At 38.1% G+C, this 27,414-nt stretch overlaps 1 protein-coding gene across 1 annotated transcript in view; it reads left to right on the forward strand.

Moving 5' to 3' along the window:
• The window catches only part of COL25A1 (collagen type XXV alpha 1 chain), a 603,455-nt gene that overhangs the window by 534,458 nt on the left and 41,583 nt on the right, over positions 1–27,414 (forward strand). Inside the window, exons 19-23 of the mRNA XM_066232766.1 lie at positions 14,647–14,709; positions 19,432–19,500; positions 20,264–20,308; positions 21,830–21,874; positions 23,225–23,302. Of these exons, the coding sequence (XP_066088863.1) occupies positions 14,647–14,709; positions 19,432–19,500; positions 20,264–20,308; positions 21,830–21,874; positions 23,225–23,302 (300 nt within the window). The remainder of the gene's footprint in view (positions 1–14,646; positions 14,710–19,431; positions 19,501–20,263; positions 20,309–21,829; positions 21,875–23,224; positions 23,303–27,414) is intronic.

The raw sequence follows: 27,414 nt of genomic DNA on the forward strand, positions 1-27,414 counted from the left end.
ACAGTCTTGGCTTCATAGAACTATAACTGTAAGAGTCACAAAAATTACAGGAAGATAGGAGGGAAATGAAAGCTAAAGAGGTAGTGCTATTTTTTAAATACCCACCAGCCATCTCAACCAATTATATTTTTGAATTAAAAATTAAGCACAAGTATTTTTTAAATTTTCCATTGCTATCTGGACTGTATATTCTGCTATGTAACCTAATATGCCCCAAACTAAGTAAATATAAAAGCCACTTCATTTGAAGTCATAAGAATTCCTTAAAGCCTAGAATGTCTACTTTCAAATTTAGTTTTATTCTTAAGATCTTATCAGATTTTTACCAGAATTAGTCTTCACATCCCCATAAATCTAACATTTAGGCAGCTGTTTTTATGATTCACCCATTATAATAATCCCTTTCAAATGCTCTGTGTTTCTACTTCCTGTCAATAATTCTCACTGAAAAGTATAAATCTTTTTACTAAACTATTTTGATCCATATACTGTTCCCATGAACTCTTTATATATCTTTCTTTTGAAATAATTGCCTAAAGGTTTATTTAAAAACATTGTTTTACATATTTTTAAACCATCTAAACATCTTAATTTTATATTATTTAATTTTTTAAAATGTTTCTCATGGCAACCTAGAAGGCTTAAAAGTTCTACTGCCTTAGCTGTAGTTCTTTATAATCAACTTCTTATGTTAAAGTTCTTTTAAATTTAGAACTGTTTTCCAGAGTAACACAATGCAAGTCCATTTTTTTCTTACATTGTTCTCACCTTATAAAGCTTTGAATTAATGTCTAGTATAGACCGTTCTATAATTAATATTCCTAGTGTCAGTGTGAGGGTGTGCATACTGTTTCATGAAGGTTGTATTTGGTGTGATACATAAAATGATAAGATTTTAGAATAAATATGTGAAATTTTTGAGTTCCTAGACATCATACAGTATCATATGTAATAATTTATGACTATATTTGGTATAATTAACAGACATGAAAACTATGTCTTCTAGGTTGGCACTCAGAAATGTTGGTTCTGCTTTTTGTTTGATGGTTCCAGATTGGTTTATAGAAGTTCTGATATGTGTATTTAATACATTGTTAGTCCTTGGCTTCTTCAATGAAAAATTGCACTCTATAATAATAGTTTACTTAAAAACAAAGTTATTTCCTGTCATTTGATATTTAGCAAAAGTAACAGTAAATTTATATGTGATTTCATGTTCCTTAGTGATTTCCCACACCTTAAACAAAAGGAGCTTTTTAAAAATGATTGGTAAATCATAAATTTTAAAAACAAATTTAGAAAAGTCATATTCAGCATTAAGGATAAAGAACCTGTAGCATTATAAATAAGAGGAAGGCATTTAAAAGGAGAGGCATTCTGAAAGACTCAGGCCGAATTCCTCCAGCACTTGCTTGTGGGTTAGAAGGGCTGTGCTGCCAATGCCAAGTCCGTGGTCGGAGCCTCGGTGCTGTGCGGAGATACAGTTGTTCCTTCTCCTGAGTGTGAGGCACTTTGGCGTTAAGAGAGAGCATATAGGGTGAACATATTGAGTATTGAGTCTTTTTCTTTGTAAAACACACCAATAATTTCAAATATTATTGTTTGTTATCATTATCTTTTAGTTATTTTATGTTCTCTACCATGAAAAATATCCCAGGTCATTTCCCTTGTTATCTCTGGACTAATTGAATGTTTCAAACTTTTTCTAATTGGGAAAAGTGTTGGTGATTTGCCACCTCCAGTAAATACTTTAATTCTTTGGGTTACAGGCAATTGTCAGACATACCATATAGCTGATATTTCCCTTGTTTTTTCTAACGTTGACTAGTGATTATAGTGACAAAAACCTTTTCTGATTACCAAGTACTGTTGGGTAACATTTTATTTAAATCACAGATTCTATTTCTGGATGACTAAGCTTCTCCTTCTAGTTCAGGATGTGAGTGATATGCTTTCCTTATAAAATATTATTCTCAGTATAACTAAGTTATTTTGTAAAGGAGACATCTTAAGAGCAAATCATAGTCGCTAGTACTCATTGAATATTTGCATAGTAGAATTAAAAGTTTGAGATTTTATAATACAGTTTTATTAAGTCAGGATGTCTTTATTCCTTTAATATAACTGCTTTTACTAAGTAGCTAACCACAGGAGAGTTCACCCTGATTTCATAGTTTAAAAGAGTGCCAATATTTTTAAGGTAAAACAACTATATATGTATTTAGAAAGTGTGGTAGCAAGAACATTGGTCATAACCTCCCTAGTCTTGTGTGTTTGTTTATGCTTTGGAAATACTTCCTGTTGCTATTCTTCTCCTTCTTATCTGCCTGCATGACAGAGCATGTAAATGCCATTCATTATTTCCAAGACGTTGAGGAAACCAGCCATGACATACCAGGGAAGCTTTGATTTGCCACCTGTTGCACTCGGGGAATGGTTGGAAACTTAATGAGCATCCAAATGCCTTCCACACAGCTCTCAGGAAATGAGCAAAGTGCCTAAATACAGACAGCAGACTCATCTATCTGTCACCTCAGGGTCCCACTCAGAGAAAAGTGCTAATACCGTAGACATACATAATAAAAGTCACTAAGTACAGGCATAACTTGATTTCAAATTACTCTGAAGCTTCCTGCACAAGTATTGGAAAGTCCTCTTACCATGTGGCAGACATTTGGAATTCCTATTTCATGCATTCATGGTTCATGTAGTGTCAAGATGTTCAACTGGGAAAATTAAATTATGTATAATGTACCATGCAGACATTGATCTTCTGGAATAAGATTTTGAATTCAGAAAATTATTTTTATAAACAAGCCTGCAAATACATTTTTCATGGGCAAAACTTGTAACTAGCTTTTCAGATATCACATAAAAGAGTAAGATTCAAAGTTCCTATTTTTAAATTTTTTTCTCTCCACAGTTATTTTGAACAATGTAAATGTATTACTTAGCACCTTTATGATTATATGACCCTAGTAATTAAGGATATAGAGCAGAAACCAAGAGCCCTGACTGCAGAACCAGATCACCGGTGTGCAGACCTTAGTCCTGCCTCTCACCAGTTCATGAATCTATATCATCATATTTCCTTATAAAATGGGAATCATCACTGTATATAACTCAGAGGGTTGTTATGAGAATTAAATGAATTAATATAGGTGTAGCTCCTAAAATATTGCCATATATTACAAACTATATAAATTTTAGCTATTGTTATTTATTTCTCTTGGAACAGCTCAGAATATTGGAAACATTGTTTACATACCTGTTCTAGATAGTTTTTTCTCATGTGAGTAATTTTAACTTAAAAAGCATAAATCCATTTATGCTCTACAGGTTATTAGATGTACATTCTGCAAACTCCTTTGCAGTGGTAGATGAATGTTACCTCTGGGAGCAGTAAGAAACTACTTTCTCTTGAAACATGCATCACACTAGTCCCCTTTTCCTGTAACCCAAATATATCCAGGAACAAAGGATAAGTGGGACACTGGGCATAAGACATGGTGCTGTTGACACTGTTCACATGAAAAGCAAATGGAAAACTTGACAATTTAATGAAGACATTCTCCAGGCCTCAGTCATGGTGTTGCCTAGCCCAAGACATTATTATTATTATTATATATTATTATTATTACTTTTTTGGTATTTTTCTGAAGTGAGAAGTGGAGAGGCAGGAGACAGACTCTTGCATGCACCCAACTGGGATCCACCCAGCATGCCCACCAGGGGGCAATGCTCTGCCCATCTGGGGCATTGCTCCGTTGCAACCGGAGCCATTCTAGCGCCTGAAGCAGAGGCCATGGAGCCATTGTCAGCACCTTGGACATCTTTGTTCCCTTGGAGCCTTGGCTGAGGGAGGGGAAGAGAGAGATAAAGAGAAAGGAGAGGGCCCTGGCCGGTTGGCTCAGCGGTAGAGCGTCGGCCTAGCGTGCAGAGGACCCAGGTTCGATTCCCGGCCAGGGCACATAGGAGAAGCGCCCATTTGCTTCTCCACCCCTCCGCCGCGCTTTCCTCTCTGTCTCTCTCTTCCCCTCCCGCAGCCAAGGCTCCATTGGAGCAAAGATGGCCCGGGCACTGGGGATGGCTCTGTGGCCTCTGCCTCAGGCGCTAGAGTGGCTCTGGTCGCAATATGGCGACGCCCAGGATGGGCAGAGCATCGCCCCCTGGGGGGCAGAGCACCACCCCTGGTGGGCGTGCCGGGTGGATCCCGGTCGGGCGCATGCGGGAGTCTGTCTGACTGTCTCTCCCTGTTTCCAGCTTCAGAAAAATGAAAAGAAAAAAAAAAAAAAAAAAGGAAAGGAGAGGGGGGAGGTTGGAGAAGGGAGAAGCAGATGGGCGCTTCTCCTGTGTGCCCTGGCCGGGAATCGAACTTAGGACTTCCACATGCCAGGCCAACGCTCTATTGCTGAGCCAACCAGCCAGGGTTGCCCGAGACAATTTTTACAAATATTGATTTTCAATGTGTTTCTCCTTTCAACATAGACCATAATATATATATTTTGAAAAAATATATATAATGCAGTGACATTAATATAGTAGAGAGACATAATACAGTAAAAAATACATCAAATCATCTAGATGGCAAAGAAGTTTTTATAGTATTTTCCCTCAAAGCTTGATGTTTTTGCTTTGCCTTTCCTAGTAGTGAAAATTTGACATTTAGACCAAGAACTTAAAGATTGGGAGGTTATGAGGCAGTAACCAACTCTTTATACCTCATTATATGAAATCATCTTTGACACTAAATCATAGAAAGACTAAATTTTACAGGTGGAGGTAACATTTACTTTGGCATTCTTAGGATTGAGTGTAGTGTTCCATAATCTACTAGAAAATTATGTTCTAAATCCACTGGAGATGAGGTTCCTTCCTCAAAAACATCAGATCGCATTTTAAAAATAGAGGAAAGTTTTCGGAAGTAACAGAATATGAACTAAATTCCTAAAAGAAAAACAGGAAAGACATACCAGTTAAAAGGATAACACTGTGTTATTGTTACTTATAATTATTTCCTGTTTGCATAAAGTGTGACTGAGCAGTTGAATAATTTAAAAGTCCAATTAGGAAACTCGGACAACCAGAAATCAGAGATTTTTAACAGCCAGAATAAAGCCTCCAATAAATACAGCAAATGTGCTTTCATGATGTAATCCTGTTAAGAAAAAAGAAAAAATCAGAAAGGTATGTTTTCTGGGTTTTAAATAAACCTACTATGGGAGTTCATTTCCATCTTAGCCACTAAGATGTTTTAATTTATACTCAAATTTGATCCTTTAAGGGAAGTAAGTGTTTTTTGGGACAGATTTTACTTTCTCATTTTTTCCCCCTCAATAATTTTACAAATCAATCATTACCAAAACTGGCTGCCTAGAGGTTCTTATTACAACAAATGTCCTTGCAGTAATCCTCAAAAGCAGGTATCATGCTGACTTGAATTCTAATTAGCCTTTAAGCAAAAAGAATATTGTATGGCTAATGCATTCAGTGTCAGGACACATTAATCAAAATTATTGGTGATGCTTTTAGCTCCCAGGCAAATGAGCACATATTTTTTGAGCCACGTTGTACTATTTTGGGGGGCACTGAAAATTGGATCAGCTTGGGGATAATAAATATCATGAAAAGCATAGTTTGGTTTAAGCTAGTATATTAGAGGGGTGTTTGGAGAGTTTAAAAAATTGATATTTTTTACTCCTTTAATTGATAATGACATAAAAATAAAACAAATGGTAATAAATGAAAAACCAGAGGTTTTCCTGTGGACAGGAGTTAATCAGGACTTTCTGTCCGCCCTCCTATTGAACAGATGTTAAGTTCTGGAAGTATATAGGGAAACACCTGGTGAGACATTTCTGTATGAATGAAGCTGTCTCTTTTTTCCCTTGACAAATAATCCCATCTCCATATTTGTTGACTCTTCCTATCTATAGGAAGGACATCCTTTATATAGATTTGACAAAAGAGTGGTAGGTCAACTGTCCCAATAGCCATTTAAAAGATAAACTAAGGTCATCTTAAATACTTTCTTACTATGTATTAAATGTGGGTTTGAAGAAAAATTGGTCCAGATGTTTGATGGTCATTGTTAGAGTTCAGAAAGGTCAAGTTCTTGAGGCATTTACTAGCCTTCACTGGCCTTTTTGTAATATAGAATGCCAGGTTTGTGCCCTCTTGGTTTGTAAAGATGGTAATTATTTTCCTTGTTTTGGGGGCTTTCATTTTGTTGTGGGGTTGTTTCTTTACTGGCCAGAATACACAGAATTTAAGCTATCTCAATATACTGTTGAATTTTTTTTGTTTTGAGAGGGAGAGACAGACAAACAAGAACAGACAGCAGGAAGGGAGAGAGATGAGAAGCATCAACTCATAGTAGCAGCGGCTTAGTTGTTTATTGATTGCTTTCTCATATGTGCCTTGACCTTTGGGCTCAAGTCAGCGACCATGGGGTCATGTCATGATCCCATGCTCAAGCCAGTGACCCTGCACTCAAGCTGGTGAGCCTGCACTGTAGCCGGCGACCTTGGGGTTTCAAACCTGGGTTCTCTGCATCCCAAGCTGATGCTCTATCTATTGCACCACTGCCTGGTTAGGTGGCTGTTTAAAATTTTTTAAAGTCATAGCAAATGAGTTGAGCAGAAGTGACTTCATTGAAAATCTTATTTTTGTTGTATCTTCATGTTATCTTATAGATTGAATAGATCTCACCTTCTTATAGCTAAATCTTCTGGAAGTTTACTTCATTTGTCTGTACATATTGCCAATTTATGAAAAAAAGCAGAGAGAATGAGAGTGGGTGTGCTTTCTAATCAATAAGGGCACTTTTTGTTTGGTGAAAGAACAGGATAATTTTTCAAATATAGTGCACATTAGTTACTGTGACTTATATTCACCGAGTTTCATACTACAAGATCAAGGTTGTGGCTGCTGCAACAGTTAGCTATAGTTGGAAAGATCAATGTGAAACAAGTAGGCCCTCCAAAATTGGTCATGTGAAGATCCACCTTTGATTGCAGCTAGAGCTGAAACCCACTGACTTGCTTCTGCATCTACATGCACCCTGGCTGTTTAAGTTTTCATTCAAATTAGCAACATGTGTGAGATTTTTCAGATGGGTCTGCTTGCAGCTACTGCCACTTCCACAGTTCACTGCTAGTTTTATATTGTGCTTCATTCTGAATTTAAAGCATTTCTGCTGCCTATCTGAATCCCAGTATAGTTGCTAAAACCACATCTTTCCTACCAACTTAATACAGAGAAATGTGTTACAGTGTTGGTACTAAGCTTGGATTATTAACTCATTAGTGGTGAGCTAATTAATTAATGTTAGGAATAAACAAAGGACAAAACTCATGAAACAACTCAGAAAAAAATCAGATGTAGTATCCAGGACAAGAGCAGAAAATTAAACCAAATTTTTCTTCATTTTGGAATTTGCTCCTGCATTAGTGCCATATTCTAACCCACTAACAGAGCTGAGCTTTCTATTTCTCTGACAGCCATTTAATTACTGGTTAGCATGTGGCTTGGGTAGCACAATATGGTGCCAGCTATTTTAGTGTTTTAGTGATTAACATTTTGGAATGTACCAAGGGTTCTGGTAAATAGTGTTGTGTATATTTTATCCCTAGGCTTTGGTTAAATCATAGCTCTGCATTTATTTTTTTTTTTAAATATTTATTTTTATTTTATTTATTCATTTTAGAAAGGAGAGAGAGAGGGAGAGAGAGAGAGAAACAGAGAGAGAGAAGGGGGAGGAGCAGGAAGCATCAACTCCCATATGTGCCTTGACCAGGCAAGCCCAGGGTTTCGAACCGGCAACCTCAGCATTTCCAGGTCGACGCTTTATCCACTGCGCCACCACAGGTCAGGCAGCTCTGCATTTATTTTAAGAGTTAAATATGCCCTGGCTGGTTGGTTCAGTGGTAAAGCATCAGTTCAGCGTGTGGATGTCCTGGGTTCGATTCCAAGTCAGGGTACACAGGAGAAGTGACCATCTGCTTCTCCACTCCTCCCTCTCCCCTTCTCTTGCTCTCTCTTCCCCTCCTGCAGCCATGGCTCAATTGGTTAGAGCGAATCAGCCCCAGGCGCTGAGGATGGCTCTGTGGAGCCTCTGGCTTAGGCTCTAAAAATAGCTTGGTTGCAAGCATGGCTCCAGATGGGCAGAGCATCAGCCCCACACTGGGGTTGCTGATTGGATCCCAATGAGGGCACATGCACTGTCTCTCTATCTCCCCTCTTCTCACTTGGAAAAGAAGGGGGGGGGAAGAGTTAAATATGATGTTTATTTTCCTGTTTCTTCCAAGGGTAGATCTAGTTGGATATTTCTAGAACCAGTGAAAACAAACAAACAAATAAAAATGACAGATTAAACCTGGATTCAATTATGGCCATGGTAGAGAATAGAAAATGTTGAGATGTTAGTTCCTCTGCATTCTTACATGCCCCTCTTGTCTTCCCCCACCTTACTCCTGCCCCTCCTTCATTTCTTTATTATTATTCTCCCTTTCCTCTCTTTCTTCTTTTTACTTTTCTCTCTCCCTGATTACGTACTTTGCAAGCAATTATATTGTAATATCTGTCAGTGGGTTGCCTTCACCCTTGTAATTCCCTTTCACACACAATCAGCAGAACCAATATGAATAGAATCCCAATTGATTTTGTTCTCAACAATAACAAAAGTAAAAACCTAAAATGCTACCTCACTTGAGATGGTGAGTGAATAGGGAGATGGTGTAATATTCAGAATATATAAAATGAGAGAAAAAATATATATGGAACAAGAGAAAAACAGGTTAGAGCAGTTCTGAACTAATTAGCACTCTTGGTAATTTATTCTTACACTATTCATCTGTGCCCTGATGTTCTTGACAAACTCATGTTTAAAGTTTTGTCTTCACCCCATTTTTCTTAGACCTTAGTGTTGTCATAAAAAAAACAAAACACTAACATCATAAACTGAAAAGATTAATATTGTTTCAGGAAATGTATTTTTACTGCTTTTATTTTAATTATAAAGCTATTTACATTCTGTTTATCTGTATAAATCCATGTTTCCTTGATTATGGTAGCCAGTATCTGCCCTTTCAAAAGATTTCTGCCTTATGCTTCCCATGTTATTCCTAAAAGGAATCACTGAAATTATAATTTGGATTTTCTAATTCAGGTAATTGCCTTGTGGGGCGGGGGGAAGCCCTCTAGATTTAGTTGTTTCTTCATTAAATGTAAGAGTTTAATTTTATTATAGTGCTAATTTCCTCTGTTGCATCTCACTCCCACCTGTCTTCTTAGATAAATACATGTGAATCATAACAATTTAGCAATCTTCTATTTCCATTGACTAAATAAGATTAGATATGTAAAACAGGTCTGAGAATCATTTCATAGTCCAATATAAATAGCTACTTTTCCTGTTTATTGCCCTGAGAGCTTATGTAACCTCATTTTTGTGTAGTCTGCTTTAGTCCAAAGATGATTTCCCCAAAGTGTTTTGTGTTTGAATCATATTTCAGCTGCTTCCCCTACCTTCCTCTGATCCAGTCTCCTTCCTCTGTTCCAGTTAACTAGAAACGTGACAAGAGTAGAATAATCTCCTGCTGTTTTTTGTTTGTTTTTATCACATTGAAGTATTTATATAACTGTCTGTTATTATTGCCTTTCCACTAGATATTTTAGGAGATTCTGGAATCTTTAAACTCTACATCAGCCCTTGTCAAAGAAGCAAGATTTCTTGAAAGGATTACCGTATTTCCCCCTATATGAGGCACTCCCATGTATAGGACGCACCTTAATTTTGGGGTCTGAAATTTGAAAAAAAAAAAGTATTACATAAAGTTGTTGAACTCAAGTTTTATTCATCATAAAATTCATACAACTCATCACTGTCAAAACTCCTATCCATTAGCTTGTCCTCATCTGTGTCTGATGACGAATCACTGTCTTCATATATTGCCTCATCCTCACTTCCATCTATGGCATTTGAAATGCCACACTTCTACAACCACTGTATAAGATACACCCAGTTTTTACACCCCAAAATTTTCAGAAAAAGGTGCGTCTTATACATGGGGGACTATGATACATTTATGTAGGGAAATTCAATAGATATGGCCATTTTCTCCATTTCTTTCCTTACAGGAAAATTCATAGTAAACCTATCACTACTCTCTACCTTACACACTTTTGGTTTTGAAATCCTAAATGCTCTAGCAGATGGATATTATATCATAAAATGATATGATCATATGAGAAAATTTAGGGTTACTTTTTGAAAGAAGTTCAAGAGGTATTGAGTCTAGCCTCATCCAGGTTGTAAACCAACAGTCACCTTGTATATCACCAAATAGTTGGAGAGATATAATACTTCTATTTCTATTACTACTAATAATAATGAGAGCTAAAATTTTTGAGCAATAGATAAGGGCAACAATAATAACAAACATTTATTGTTCACTTACTTCATTCTAGAGATGGCACTAAGTGCTTTACTTGCATTATCTTACAATAAGTCTTAATTAAGTCACCCCTAATAATGCATCTCCCATTATTTGGCAGGTTAAGATCCCAGCTTGCAAAGCCAGGCTTTAACTCAGTGCTATAACTTTGTACCAACAGTTGTCAAACATTTGGTCTCAAACTTCTTTATACACTTACAGATTAGGATTAAAATAGTTTTCGTCTATGTAGGTTATATTGATATTTATTGAGATTTCTGTGTTAGAAGTTAAAACTCAGAAATTTGAAAAACTGGTTATGTGTTAATTAAATAATGTTTTATGAAATATAACTGGATCTTCAAAAAAAGCAAGAAATATGACATTTTTTTATTTTTTGAAAATCTCTTTTATGTTTGGTTTATTGCTTCTTCATTCTATTTGTTGCAATCTGTTGTTTGGGTTGAAGTATATAAAAGAAAACTAGCCTTATATAGATATGTAATTGGAGAAGGGAAGATCATTTTAATAAAGCTCTTTCATAAAATTATGGGTATTCTTCTTTGATACTACCCCAAACTTTGCAAGTGGTAGTTTCTTAACAGTGAGGTGTCGTGTGGAATATGAAACCATATCAATGAATTTTTACTACTCTGTACACTAATAAGGGTAAGTGAAAAGGCTCTATACAGCTAAGGGAGGTAACAACAGTCTAACCAACATAGTCAGGACCATGAGCAGATATATTTATGCCTTATTTTCTTTAGTCTTGTCTATCTGAAATGAAACAAAGAAGAGACCAGTGATTATTCCCTCCCCACAGAAAGATTGGAACTAATGTCTATAAAGCCAATGAGCACTCTGGAATTAAATAAACATAAATCTGTAATCCTCAAGTTAAGTATATTATTTTCTCCTTGAATAAATTGAAATAAATAAGTGTAGAAATATAGTAGATGCTTTCTTAAATTTTTCCTCTGACCATTCTGTTTAAAAGAATACTCAGGAGCATTTAATATATTTTCTATTTTCTAAAAATGGAGAAAAAAACACTTGTCTGGCCACTGAGATCACAAAGCTTTATTTATTTGTGAACTGTGAAACTGCATGCTTCCTCTTTTTCTAAGCTAAGCACTAACATGAATAAGAGTGACATTTTGCAACATTTGCTTTTTTTCTCTTTTATTAATATGCTTTAATGATACTTCTATTTTCTTTGCTAAACAGTGAGATCATTTTATTTCTACTTGAGGATATACAAAAGTCTTGTCTACATGTAAACTTTCAACCTATTAACTTGCATTATATTTCCACCATAGTAAGTCATTACTAATGATACACATTGACTTTAATACAACTTTTTTTTTTTTTTTTTTTTTCCATTTTTCTGAAGCTGGAAACAGGGAGAGACAGTCAGACAGACTCCCGCATGCGCCCGACCGGGATCCACCCGGCACGCCCACCAGGGGCGACGCTCTGCCCATCCTGGGCGTCGCCATGCTGCGACCAGAGCCACTCTAGCGCCTGGGGCAGAGGCCACAGAGCCATCCCCAGCGCCCGGGCCATCCTTGCTCCAATGGAGCCTTGGCTGCGGGAGGGGACGAGAGAGACAGAGAGGAAAGCGCGGCGGAGGGGTGGAGAAGCAAATGGGCGCTTCTCCTGTGTGCCCTGGCCGGGAATCGAACCCGGATCCTCCGCACGCTAGGCCGACGCTCTACTGCTGAGCCAACCGGCCAGGGCAATACAACTTTTTTGAGGGCGGAGAGGGAATATTTATTTATTTATAGATATATTTATAAAATTTTATTGGGAGAAATACCTTTTAAATAAATGTATTCCCTATGATATTTTTGATTAAAAAACAAGTTGAACTATTTTAAAAGAAGTAGAGTAGTCACTATGATTTCTCTGAATATAGTTGATTTTCATTTTAGACCATTAAGAAATCTACCCAAAATTATTTGTTCAGATTGTCCTTTCCAATGTATCTAAGGGTATGGAGACAGATATAATAGACTTATAGAAATTTCACCCAAAATAACCCTAATGTATTGGTTCCCCTCCACCTTATTTATTAAACCAGTACTGTATCTGACCCAGAGATACATCTGTTTGATCTATATGATGCATTTTGTAATGGTGATATCAGTTTGTTGCTCAGCCAATACCCAAGATTTTATATAGTGTATTTTAAAACATGAAGAAATGTTGAAATATCACTACCTTAGAAAAAAATCAAATGTATCAACATTAGCAACAGCCCAGAAATATTCCAAAGGGGGCAAAACAAACAACACAAAAATAGGAAATATGGGAATACAACCATTACATTTTTTGCTTTAAAATTTCATTATAGATTTTAGAAAGTTAGACTCTTACATTTGAGCTCACATTTTTAAGTAGAAAATAAAACTTTATGGATATGAACATTGGTCTCAGGTGTTTCAAAGACACCAAATACATAGTATCTTTTTCAACACTAAGTATGCAATTCTGATTCTATAGTCTGACAGCAACTGTGTCTTACATTTTGATTCTGTTGAAACACTAGCTACTCAGAGTTAACATCAGACTACGGGTTTAAGGGCTCAGTCCCACAACACTGCCTTCACTTCGGATGTGAATCACAGGTATGGGTCCCCTAGTTACCTGCACTTCTGTCTGACTTAACTACAAATTGAGGGTACTCACAATCAGCCACTCCTACCCCCACTCAAGTTTGATAATTTGCTGGAACTCAGAGAACTCAAGAACAGACCATACTTATTATTACAGTTTATTACAAAAGATAAAAATAAACAGCCAAATAAAGAGGTTCATAGGTTGTAGCCAAAAGGACTCGATCACAGGAGCCTCTGTCCCCATGTGTTTGGGGTACATCATCCTGCCAGCACGCGGATGTGTTCAACAGCTCGAGGGCTCTCTAGTCTCCTTTGTTCAGGGGTTTTATGGAGGTGCCATTGTAGGCATGATGGATTAAATGATTGGCCATTGATGATTGAACTCAGGTCTCCAGCCTTCTTCCCCTCCCTAAAGATGGTGAGAGGAGAGGCACGGCTTAAAATTTCCACCTTCTTTACAGACCCCATCCTGAAGCTATTTAGGGGCTCACCAGGAGTCACCTTATTAGCATAAACTCAGATAAGTTTGAAAGAGGTTTGTTAAGAATAACAAAAGATGCCCCTCGTGCTCTTATCACTAAGAAAACTCAAAGGGTTTTGGGAGCTCTGTGCAAGGAACCAGAAACAAGATCAAATATATAAATATTTTTTATTATGCCACAACTGGGTTTCCTCCAAGTGGTAGAGAAGAGGTTATGGAGGTAGGGCAAAAAAGATCTTTTTTCTTATATGCTGAACTTTCCTAATCTCTTCCTTAGCCATAACTATTGTTCAGGTATCCATTGCTACATTCTGTGATTACACCCCCCCAAACTGAGGTGGCTTTAATCAACAGTTATCTCACGGTTTGGGGCAAACAGGGATTTGTGCACAGCTCAGCCGGGTGCCTCTGGCTCAGTGTCTCCCTGAGGATGCAGTCAAGCTGTCAGGTGGGGCCGTGGTCTCACTTGAGTGGAACATCCCCTCCCAAGCGCACGCATGCGGCTGTTGGCTCACTTTGGACCTCACCGTGAGGACCTCTTCATAGGGCTCTTTATAATATGGCACCTTGCTTTCCCCAAAGCAAGTGATCCAAGTGAGAGAGAACTAGAAAGAGCCTTGGAGATGGTCGCTGCAGTCTTTTTATAACTTAGTCTCAGAAGTTATATCCCATTACTTCTGCCAAATTCTGTTCATTAGGTAGGAGTCATTAAATCTAGTCTACCCTCAAGCAGAGGACATTACATAAAGGCATGAATACCAGAGGGTGGGATCATTGACCCCATCTCAAAGACTATTGACCACTGTCGCCGAAATGTAATTAATTGGATTTGGTAAATGGTAAGAAGTGCTGGACAAGAAATGAGAAAGGAAATTATAAAGACATGTATCTGGTTGGTTTTCTGCTGTTACTTTCTAAAGTTTCTCCAAAGCTTTGCTCAATGTATCCTCATTGATCAAAACCTATTCTGATTCATTTTAGAGTCAGTAGCTAATCTAAGCAAGAAAGCTATACACAATCAAAGGAGTAAAAATCCCAGTAGAAGGAAGTCAGTTTAACTTTACCTACTGACATGTGATAATGGTCTCATACGCCTATCTTTTTAAAGGGTGAACCAGGTTTCATTGGTCCTCAAGGAGAGCCAGGCTTACCAGGGTTACCAGGAACAAAGGTGAGTCTCTCTCTTTCTTTCTGAATCTTTCTGTCATACAGTTTTAGTCCATTGTGTTGAAAAAAATGTGAGGTATCTTTATTATTTAAGGGACCTTATATTTTTGCCTATTAAAGAACTAAAGCAGTCTATCACCCATTCTAACACTTCTAATAGGGACACAGTATTAAATAGAGTAATAAAAAGTTAATTTTAGAAAGCCTTAGGCAAGACAACAGGAAGGTAGAATATTTAGTTGTTCCATTTGTTCCTTAAATTGCTCCTAAATTGATGTGATGCTCTTAGCTTTCTGGCCATACATAAAAAGTGGGGGTATTCTGAGGAGCAGAGATAGAACTCCTTAACTCCTCCTTATCACCAATTTTAAAACGTGTTTGTAAATCAACCACTATTATTCCTGCATCACTGCCTAGATTTCAAGGAGTACTGATGTCATATAGACTCCTAAGTGCCTCACCCCAAAAGGATTCATCCTGAATAGCGTTTGCAGAAAGATTATGTAATGAAAACCATCTCATGATCTTCCACTTGGCTACCTGAGACAGGGCTCTAAATGCACAATCTATATATCTCCAAATAAAAATATATGTTGCTGCAGATACAGTCAGGCCTATAGTTCTACTTTTATTTACCCAGTAAAACATAAAAAGGTACAGCTCTGAGGATGGAACTTTACTCAAGGCAGATTCATGAATCAAAGGAGGGACAAAATTAGATGAAACTACATTTTTTTGTGTTTAAACTATAGCAGTCTTTGCCTCAATGTGTGTTGCACTCACCAGAAATAAACCAGGATGCTTTCCAGGGGCTGGAGAAATGTGCTCATGGTCTGTTCTGGCTGAGGGGTCCTCGTTCCGGCTGGTCAGAAGAAAATAACTCTAATCTCAGTAAATGGAAACTATATGTGGCTAAGGGGACTGAAACTTGATCAAATTTATGAAAAATTGCTGTTTTTTTCAAGCAATTCCTTTTTTGCATAATGAGCTGTCAGGCTTATTAACAAAGTATGAGAAGTACCTGTTTTAGCCTGAACAGATTCACACAAGAAACAGTTTCTGGAATAAAGAGAGAAAGAGAGCAAGAATAATGAGCATCCTTGTTCATGTGAGAACCGTTGTATTTGTTCAGGCTCGCAGCCCCAGACAAGGCAGCAGCCTCCCAGATGGGCGCAAACCAGGAACTGGTCAGCACCTCAGAGAACCAGGAGTGAACTCAGTCATCTCTAAGTGTTTGCAGCAGTTGGTGTTTGCTAAACAAGGGAAAATAGAAGAAACACAGGCAGTAGAGAATGGAGTTTATCCCTAAATATATCTTCTTCAGTTCACTGATTTTAAACTATTCCAGTTTCCAAAAAAATACAGATGTAGAGCCATAACATTAACATTAATTATTGTTTATGAAGAATCCAGCCTGGTTTTCCAACAGATACTTTTATAACAAGTAATACTCTGAACTTGCAATAAAAGTAAAGACTTTACTGTAGCTCTTCTGCGTTTCCACAAGAAGGGATATAGATGGGAAATCCATTTTATTAACAATATTATAAAGTTTATTTTCAACTAAATTGCCTATCTTACATGAATTGGATCATAATGGAAAAGTCATTCTTATTTAAAAATCTCTTCCAGCCAAACACTAGTTTTTTCCCAGTTGTGTAGGTAGTCTAGATTTGTACCACTCAATTCATATAAAAAACAAAAACAAAAAACTAGGCCCTGGCCAATTGGCTCAGTGGTAAAGCATCAGCTCAGCATGTGGCAGTCCCCAGTTTGATTCCTAGTCAGGACACACAGGAGAATCGACCATCTGCTTTACCACCCCTCCCCTTTCTTTCTCTCTCTCTCTCTTTCTTCCTCTCCTGCAGCCATAGCTCAATTGGTTCAAGCACATTGAACCTGGGCACTGAGGTTGGCTCCATGGCCTTGCATCAGGCACTAAAATAGCTCAGTTGCTGAGCAACAGAGCTAATGACCCCAGATGGGCAGAGCATCGCCTGGTAGGGGGCTTGCAGGGTGAATCCCAGTTGGGGCACATGCAGGAGTCTGTCTCTCTGCTTCCCCACTTCTCACTTCAGATAGATAGATAGATAGATAGATAGATAGATAGATAGATAGATAGATAGATAGATAGATAAAATAACCCTGCATTTTTACCCCCAACACAGTGAAGAGAAGCCATAATGAAGGAAGATGGATAACGGCATCGCTGTATCCTCAGCATGTACCTCAGCCCCAAGAGAGACCCATAGCGGTCTAAAGATATGGGCTATTGTTCCCAATAATTTAGAATACTCTGAGTAATGCTGTTTATTTAGTAATTTAACAGGTTTTTTTTTTACCAGACATTCTAGTATTTGAGAATGAAGAGGAAATGCAGCAAAAGTCATATCTACTTTCCTGAAGCTTATATTTCAGTATGTGTGAGGGAGGGTGGGTGGGGAGAAAGAAGTAAATAAATAATATAATTCCAGAAAGTGATAAGTAACTAATTAGAGGCATTGTGATTTTAAAAAAAAAGTGATTCTAGGTAAAGATATAAATATTCTACTCCTATGCATACTACAGATAAATGATTTTCCAAGGTTTCTGTTTTTCCTTGATATAAGATTATTGTTACTATTTTAGAAGTCTTCTGTAAAATATTAAGAAAAACACCAAATATACTACTTTTTAAAATAAAAATTTCATATGTCCACAGAAGTGCTTCGGTCTCTACCCCCTGGAGAGGCCTCAGGAGCGCCCTTTCTGTCCCCTGCCCCCAGCCAAGTCTCGTGCCTTTCTCCCGCCTCCCCCATTCCCCACACCCTCTGGCCTATGCTAGGAAACCTATTGAGGTTTCTTTCATGCTTGTCCTACTCTCCCCCACCCCCACCTGCAAAACCGTAAGGCTTGCCAGAGTGGGAATGATATACAAATAAAGATCTCGGAATTTAAAGCCCTACGATACCCATCATGGATCCAATCCTATTTTCTTCTCCTTTCCAAGATGAATTAGTTCCTTTGTTGAGGAGGATGCCTCTCTCATCCATAAACATGCTGACACCAGGCTTAATTCAAAGCCTGTTGGGTTACTGAAATTCTACCCATCATGCAGGAAGCTGGGTGGTGTACTTGGTGTTCAGGAGTCTAGAACAGCACCATCTTCCTGGAGGGTGACTTGGCAAACTTCTAAAATGTTCATACTTTTTGACACAGCAATTCCCTAACTATAAATTTATCCTAAGAAAATTACCAGAGATGTTCAATAGATTACATAGAAAAATATTACACAGAAGTTGACGTTAGAAGAATACAAGTTTTATGACTTTGAGAAAGTTATTTAGCCTCTCTGAGCTTCAGTTGCCTCATCTGTAGACTGAATACTAACGCCTTTCTCATCTGTCCTTAGGATTAAATGAGATAATGCATGTAAAATGTGTTGTGTAGTTTCTGTACTCATTAATAGCACAGTCATAAATAGCAGTAGTTATAAAATACAACCTACTCATCCTTCATAACATGGCTCAAGTCTCGCTTTCAGGAAGCCAGTCTGGCCCATTGACAATCATATGGGGTTTCCTCTTCTCTCATATATGACCTTATATTACTCCTCAATTCTTTTTTTTTTTTTTTCATTTTTCTGAAGCTGGAAACAGGGAGAGACAGTCAGACAGACTCCCGCATGCGCCCGACCGGGATCCACCCGGCACGCCCACCATGGGGCGACGCTCTGCCCACCAGGGGGCAATGCTCTGCCCATCCTGAGTGTCGCGTTGTTGCGACCAGAGCCACTCTAGCGCCTGAGGCAGCGGCCACAGAGCCATCCCCAGCGCCTGGGCCATCTTTGCTCCAATGGAGCCTTGGCTGCGGGAGGGGAAGAGAGAGACAGAGAGGAAAGCGCGGCGGAGGGGTGGAGAAGCAAATGGGCACTTCTCCTGTGTGCCCTGGCCGGGAATCGAACCCGGGTCCTCCGCACGCTAGGCCGATGCTCTACCGCTGAGCCAACCGGCCAGGGCTACTCCTCAATTCTTAACTACCTTGTTATATGGATCCTGTCTATCTAACTAGATCACTAGTTCCTTGGGGGCAGTGACCATGTTCATACTTCACAGAGCTGTCAATAGAGTAAAAGCTATAATACCTATGTGTCTTACACCATGCTGAGCACTTTATTTATAAGTTATGGGATAAATATTATAATTTTCTATATTTTACAGAAGAAACTAAGGCTTTTGGAACATAACTAATTTGGCCCAAAACAGAACTGATAAATCACAAAGCCAGGGTTAAGACTCAAAATGTTGGTTACAAGTAGCCTGGCCATTACAGTGACAAGGTATAGCCATTACAAAACCTGAACCACTTCACCATGCTTTATCCTGGAGGTACTTAGAAAGTAGCTGCAGGATGAAAACTATCTATTCCTATTTTGAGGTATCATGATGCCCTTATCAACTTCCCTTAAAGAACTTTTATTTACAACATAGGTGTTTGTCTGACGGGTATTTGCCAACTCATTTTCTGACCTAGCAAATGGAAATTATAATACCATTGTTTGAACAGTTGTTTTATTAAATGACATAATTCATGTTGAGGTCAATACAGTGTTGGGTACATGATAAATAAGTGGCAACTCTCTTCTTTCTTTAATTTTATCCAACTTACTTATTAATCTACAGTGGCCAGCTGGGAATGGGGGGATGGAGAGAGGGGTGGCCATTTACCGGTCTTGCATCTGTGACAGGGTGAACGAGGAGAGGCAGGGCCTCCTGGAAGAGGTGAGCGAGGGGAGCCTGGAACCCCTGGACCAAAGGTCAGTTGTTCTTATGTTGGAAAATAACATTCTTTGGTTTGGAAATGATGTGCCCTTTAGACTATGAAACTAAAATTCAAAAATTCTTCAACAGGTATAAATAATTTATTGAAATGCACAAATAATTTATTGCAATGCACACCAATTCAAAAGGAATTTTACAATTCAACTTTCCTGGTGTTCTCTCTTCTTTTCAATGAGTATTAATAACACACCCACGTGCAAAGTGGGAAGTACTGTTGTTAATACATTATCACTCAATGGGTGTGAAAACTTACCTAGGACATGTTGAGGTGTTGTGTTAGTTTCGATGGTAACTTGATGGTAACACCTTGAAAATATTAGCACTAAGGATTTATTTGACTATTCGATCTTTATTCTTCTGAACTTCCTGCAAACTAATATGGTAACACTTTATTTTAATAACCCATCCTAGAGACACAAGAAATGATTTAGTCTTTGATGAAAAGGAAATTTATACAAACATTGTTGACACTAATGAGAATTATTCACAGAGCTTTTCCCATCCACTGGTGGGAGGGCAGTCCTCAGTTATAGTAGAGTGAAGGTTGACAGAAAGAGCGGGGAATCAACCTGTGATTATACTTATAAGTTTAGTATTTTCATAGCTAGCATTACATACAGCCATATACTGTGGCGGTTAAAATAAAGTGTTTCCATTTCTATGAGTCACTGATAACTTCATTTTCTGTTCTTATCTCCTCTTTTTTCTCCTTTTCATCTTCCTATTCTCCTATAATAGGGGAAACAAGGTGAATCAGGAACTAGAGGCCCAAAGGGGTCAAAGGTCAGTAACCGGGCAATCATTTTAATGTAACATGAGGCCTTCAAGAGCTGTACTTTTTCCCTCTTCTACAGAGAATTATGTTTTAAATTAAACGTTTTCACACACTGGGATTACAATACATTCATCCCTATGATGGTATCTGAAACAATTGGTTTATTTCATCTTGTTTGTTGTTGTGTTCCCATGCTTCAGACTATTCATTAAGTGAAATTATTTCCTGTTTCATAAGCATTGTTTCTTTGGAAAAAAATAGTTTTGTTCTTAATTTAACTTATATATGGTATGATCTCATTTTTTATTTTTTGGCTATCTTTGTGACAAATGTTCAAATTATATTTTGCTTTTAAGTTAGTTGATGCCCTTCACTACATTAAAATTTTACCACCAGTTGAAATTCTTTCCTTTATCACATTCTTTAGAATATTTGCAATTATTTATACACTGTTAGCAGACATGTGTTATTTAAGATACGATTAGCTAATACATGGAAAAATTGGTACAAAAATGAAGAAAACAAAGCAGAAATTATTCTCCATTCATTGCAAATTTAATTATTATGGGTCAATGTGGATGGATAAAAATTATAATCACTTTTCCTGCTTCTCTACATTGGTCCTTACCCAGTTTATAGGAATATATAGCAAGATATATCAAAATGCTTTGAATTCCATTTAGGAAAAGCTCTCTATGAATTTAAGGCTGTTTTAAAGAACCTTCAAATCTACCCAGGTTCAAATCTCTTCTCCAACATTTCTGTTTAGACTTCTGAGAATTTTGAGTGTTCTCAGAGTGATGTGTGTACAGTTTGAGACTTGCACTATTCCTGGTGTCTCTGCAGGTCAGGTAATAACACCATAAATGGAACTTCAGAGATTTTTCATACTGCATTTAAAAGAGAGAGAGCAGGGTTTGCCCTGCCCCTGACCTTCAGCCCTGCCCACCAGTCCGGGCTAGCTGCTGTCCACTTCAGCACCTCTGTGTGTTAAAATGCCTGTACCTACTGGAAAATTTCTTAAATCCCCATATCAGAGGAAGGCCTATCTGGTGACCTTTCCCTTCTGATTCTCCCTAGAATGAGCTTTCCCTTCCTTCCCTGTCTCGATTATTTACACGTCACTTCTCAGAGGAAAGACAATCACAGTGGTTGGCTCTTTTTCCCTTTGCCCCGAATCTTTTCATGTAAAGGCAAGGACAGGGCTCAGTCTGAGAGGTAAAAGTGTACTTTGGGTGTCATGGAAAACACATGCTTTTCTGTTGAAGATCCTAGTGAGAGAGCTAGCATAGATGTTGTTATTCCAAGATACTCTCTTATCTGAAAGGGGAATTTTAATTCACTTCAAGATGTATCTTAAAGAAGCATTTGACACGTTGGGGTTATTATTCTTCTAGTTGTGACTCTTACTTAAGAAGTTTGTATTAAGGGTGCTACGGTATAGTATTAAATACCTCTTTGGATCTGAGATATTTCTAGACTGTTGTTCTAACTACTAATTAGATTTTTTCTCTTTTCACTGGTGAAAGGGTGACCGTGGAGACAAAGGAGATTCTGGAATCCTGGGACCAAGGGTGAGTGTCTCTTATTTAAGCTTTTGCCCCCCCCCAAGCCCAACTTTAAAGTATGTGTCTATGTGGATTTTTATAGGGCACCTGGGCGAGTAATAACCAATAGCAACACTGGATGTAGACTCCTATAATTATTCTGGATTACTGCCCCTTTCCTATTATTTTTCATTTTTGTCTACAATGAATGTATAGATTCTGACACATAAAATAAGCTCAAAAGAAGATCTAAGAAACTCTCTCAATCTTCTTTCTCTTTTCTAAATGAGCAATAGCAAGCCCACAGTCATCCAGCTAGTAGAATTTTCCATTTTTCGATTAACCCAATTATTAAAAAAAGCAATAACCTGTATTTCCAGAGCCTTTTCTTTTTTTTTTTTTTTCTTTTTTTTCTTTCTGAAGCTGGAAACAGGGAGAGACAGTCAGACAGACTCCCGCATGCGCCCGACCGGGATCCACCCGGCACGCCCACCAGGGGCAACGCTCTGCCCACCAGGGGGCGATGCTCTGCCCATCCTGGGCGTCGCCATGTTGCGACCAGAGCCACTCTAGCGCCTGAGGCAGCTGCCACAGAGCCATCCCCAGCGCCCGGGCCATCTTTGCTCCAATGGAGCCTTGGCTGCGGGAGGGGAAGAGAGAGACAGAGAGGAAAGCGCGGCGGAGGGGTGGAGAAGCAAATGGGCGCTTCTCCTGTGTGCCCTGGCCGGGAATCGAACCCGGGTCCTCCGCACGCTAGGCCGACGCTCTACCGCTGAGCCAACCGGCCAGGGCCCAGAGCCTTTTCTATACACAGGTAGAGAATTAGGACACAACTAATGGAAATTCAGCGACAGAGTTAGTGAGTAGGATAGAATTCTTAAAAATATGTGTATTGTCTTTTGTGTTCTCTGGTTTTATTTTAATAGAATTCTATTTCTATTGGGAAAACCAGGCATTTTCTAAGAACAGTGTTCTATCTTCTTAGAGACTGAGGAAGTAATCTAGATGACTAGAAAAGTTTAGGGGTTGCTTTAATAAATATGGATAAAGCCAATTAATGTTTGTAAGCCAAATCAGAGTAACCTACATTTCATAATTTTCAGAAAACAGTTTCAGAGATTGAGTCATATCTCTGTTTAATTCAGATTTCATATCATTAACATACCACAGACAAGGAAGTTAGAAACGGTTTGCCTCCTTTGAAATAAGGACAAAATTCAAGCATGATTATGTATTCTAAAGTGCGGTTGTGCTTTATTGGGAATTGATGGTAAAAAATAAAAAAGAGCTGCAAGTTGCTGTTTCTGTTTTTACTGTAGTTCCTTCTATATCCCAGCCTAAGCCACATGACTTTCTGTTGGTCGGTTTTTCTCATAGGGTCCACCTGGTCAAAAGGGGGATCCAGGAGCCACCGAGATCATAGACTATAATGGCAACCTCCATGAAGCCTTGCAGGCAAGTGACTGCTCCCTGCCCTGACACAGACAGTGACCCTGATGAGCACCACGTAACGTGTGCAGATATCAGCTTCCTCACTACAGGGATCCCCAAGGTCCACTGCTAAAAGCACCCCTTCTCCCTATTCTGAACCCATCCCCCTTTTGCTGCCCCAGTCTACCCTCTTTATTTCCTAGCATTTTTCAATCTTTCCTTTCTCTTTTACCTTTAGATTTACTTAAGTCTCACCTGGCTTAAACCTTGTGTTAGTTCCACAGATCTTTGCATCTTGCTTGAAAAGCAAGCCTAGCAAAGCAATGAACAGCCCTGTGGTTCAGGAATTGAAGCTGCGTAGGTTCAAATCTCAGCTCTTTGCTTACTAAATGCACAACCTAGGGCAAGTTAACTTTTCTGTGCCTCAGTTTTCTCTAAAACAGGAACAGTCATAGTCTCTACCTAATGGGGTTGCTGTGAGCCATACATGGTTACATGCCTGGCCCATAATAAGTCCGCTATGAGTGTTTCTTATTACTACTACCATTCAATTTTTTCCCCTTCCATTAAATAAAAACCATAGCCTGAGTGGCATGTCTCCATCATTTTGCATCCTGTTCATCCTTTCCATGCTTAGACTCCTGCATTCTAGCCTGTTTCATCATTCTGTTGTAACTCCTCTAAAGATCACTAACAACCATTAGGTCAAGCACATTGTGCTATCACCGTTGACTTCCGTGTGACATTTATAGTAAACCACCTTCCTTTTAAGACATTTTTTTCTGGTTTTTCTGATCCTCTACTCTTACTTCTTCCAGTGTTGTATTTTGATGGATCCACTCTATTTTTATATTTTCAGTTTCTCTGTCCGTTCCCTAATTTTTGGCATATCCTCAAGTCTCTAGTCTTTTCTTAATACAGTCATTCTGTGTTCTTCTGCATTATGGCTGCTTCTAAATCTTTCATCACCAGGTCTGATTTGCATGTACCTCCAGCTATCTAGAAATATGTCCTTTATAGATGCACCATTGCCTTATCAACTTCCACCAAGACACAAAATTAAACTGGGTACCTTTTTCACCTACCAAGTGATCCCCTTTCTTAATTAACCAATTTCTATTGATGATCCCATAAGTCTTTGAATTTCTTGAAATAGAAACTTTAGAGTTATTATTTTTTTAATCAAGTAAGAAGCAGGGAGATGAGAGACAGACTCCTGCATGCACCCTGACTGGGATCCACCTGGCAACTCCCATCTGGGGCTGATGTTCTGCCCATCTGGAACTGCTGCTCCGTTGCTCGGCAACTGAGCTATTTTAGCATCTGAGGTGAGGCCTTGGAGCCATCCTCAGCACCCGTGGCCAACTTTCTCATTCGAGCCATGGCTAAAGGAGGAAAATAGAGAGAGAGAGAAAGAAAGGGGGGGAGGGGTAAAGAAGCAGATAGTCACTTCTCCTGTGTGCCATGACCAGAAATCAAACCCAGGACTTCCACATGCTGGGCTGACACTCTACTGCTGAGCCAACTCTAGGCCAGGGCCTAGAGTTATTTTTAAACCATTTGTATTACTAGTCCTTTATCCATTATATCTCACCTGATGCATCTGTTTCCATTTTCAAAGTATCTTCTTGGGAGAAGTGTCTGTTCAGTACACTTTAAAAGTACAAAAGAGTACTTTTAAAGCATCCTGTGCATGAACAGAGCCTGGCATGGAGCAGTTTCTATGTCCAGAAATTCAAAGACTTATGGTATACTTAACAGAAACTGGTTAGTTAAGAAAGAGAATCACTTAGCCTAAAACTGAAATCTCTGGTTTGATTTCCCCTCTACTACTAATTAGCTAAGTCATTTTGGGGAAATCAATGTATCTATACTTCATTGTTTGCATCTGTAAAATGAGGATTTTTTAGAATGGATTTTTTTTTCTAAAAATCTAACATTATGCTTAAGATTATTTTCAGGAGTTCTTGAACACTTTTTACTAGTGTGCCTAAACACAATGTACTTTATTAAAATTCTGACACCTGCATCTTGATAAGAGAGGATATTTGTGCTCAGTTTCTTCTTCTCATCTGGAATTCTGCATGAGTGTAAACAAGTAAAAAATTCATCATAATCGACTAGTTCATATTTATATCTCAACCTCTAAAGATTTATTATTCTTATGGGCTTGTTAGGGAAGCTGTATGTTATGCTTGTAAATAGTTTATATTTATTTGTTTTCTTAATTATGTACTCTAATGGATGAAGAGTCCTTAATAAAATGAACTAAACTAAATAGCCATTAGATTGAGAGTAAGTAGCAGACATTTATTCTTCTAATTCTCTTGCCAGTGATGGATTTTCAGTTTTGCCAATTTCCTTTCACTATTGCCTCCTCTAAAAAAATCTGCAAAAAAAAGTCTGGGATAATTTGATAAATAGGAGTATATAACAGTTATAAAGATATCACATTACAAATATAAATTTTTACTGCTGCCTCTATTGAAAGTTATTTACATGAACATTTGCCATAAGCCATTTATTCTGATTTTTATTTAAGGTGGATACATTTCCACAATTAGCAGTAAAATCTCTCCATTTCCTACTCAAGCTTTTAAAATTCCTCACCACGATTTAAACTAAACCTGTTCTCTAGTGTAAATCATGGGTGATTTTAAGCTTGCATCCTTGTCAGAAATGAAAAAAAAAAACCTTTAATTGTAGAGCGATTCACATAAGTATCTCAGGAGATAAATCACAAAGCAGCCTGGCAGCCTTTGCCCAGTTCACATTCGCTCCAGCTCATGCCTTCCCTTTCACATCAGGCCTCACTAGAGAATGGCACGCCTTTCTTCATCACTACCTAAATTCTGGTTTTCAAATCATTACTGAACTTCAAGAGACAATCCTGCTGCATTTGTACAGCTTTAACTGAGACGAACCCGATGCAAGAAGTCCAATGTAAAGAAACGTCGTTAGGACGTCTCTGTGTGTCTCCACCCCGGTGCTGCAGGGTGGCATAAAAACTCCGGTTTTGAGAAATGAGCTTAGCGTTCTGTCATTTGTTCTTCTATCAACTGAATGCAACCTGCCCTGTATAATTTTTAGGTCTCACAAATACAATTATTTAATAAGATCCTTTAAACCCCATCTGTTAGATGGTTCAGTTACCATTAATAATATTGTTTTATTACACGCCTAATGATAAAACATGCTCTCGTCCTTAAATTAAAAGAAAAAAAGACAAACTAATTTTGTGTTTAGGTGAAAAATAAATTACATATGGCACATGTGGGAAAACCTCCTAGGGTCAATTTTTTTTTCTTGATTGATTTTAGAGAGAGAGGAAGGGAGAGAGCAAGAGAGAGGAACATTGATCTGTTTCTATATGTACCCTGATCGGGGATCAAACCAGCAACCTCTGTGCTTCCAGATGATGTTCCAACCAACCATGGTATCTGGCCAAGGCACTGAGGGTCCAAATTTTAAACTCCCTTTCTTTTCTAAGGTCTTATCATGCTGTTTTCTAGTTAAAATTGCTGAATGTAATAGGAAGGCAATGAGAAAGAAAGTATTTCTATGCTATAAGTTTCTAACAGCCTTTTTAAAACTGACTCTAAATTTACCTATAAAAGAAAAGAAGTAGCTTTTTCATAACCATAAGTGCAACTCTTGCTTTCAGTGAATCCCATAAGAATAAATAAAGTGGCATCTTAATTTACACAGATATGATGGTATAAAAATCTTGGCCTTGATTTTTTTTTTTTATAACCCTGCCCCAGTTTGTGGTCATTTTGCCTTTATCTTAGAAGTACTGGCTGATTTATTCCTACCGTGTTTTCTCTGAAGCTATAATGACTATAACTGATTTTTATCATAGAGTGCAAAAGTGAACGATTTATACACATACATAAATGTATTATTTTGTAAGGAACAATGACATCATGTCTCTAGAGAACCAATTGTTTGAAGTATGGTAGATAATACTAAGATCATTTTTACAACGATAATAATAAAAAATAACAACAACCACCTGAATCAGGAATTGGAATGAAGCAGTGGAAAACAAAGGGATAGTGTTAAACCAGTCAGTATTCACACTGGTATATGTAATTGGATAATGTTTCTCTGTTGGAACAGATGTCCTTTCCCCT

This window comes from Saccopteryx bilineata, chromosome 5, assembly GCF_036850765.1.
Source record: "Saccopteryx bilineata isolate mSacBil1 chromosome 5, mSacBil1_pri_phased_curated, whole genome shotgun sequence".
In the NCBI taxonomy this organism is placed as follows: Eukaryota; Metazoa; Chordata; class Mammalia; order Chiroptera; family Emballonuridae; genus Saccopteryx; species Saccopteryx bilineata.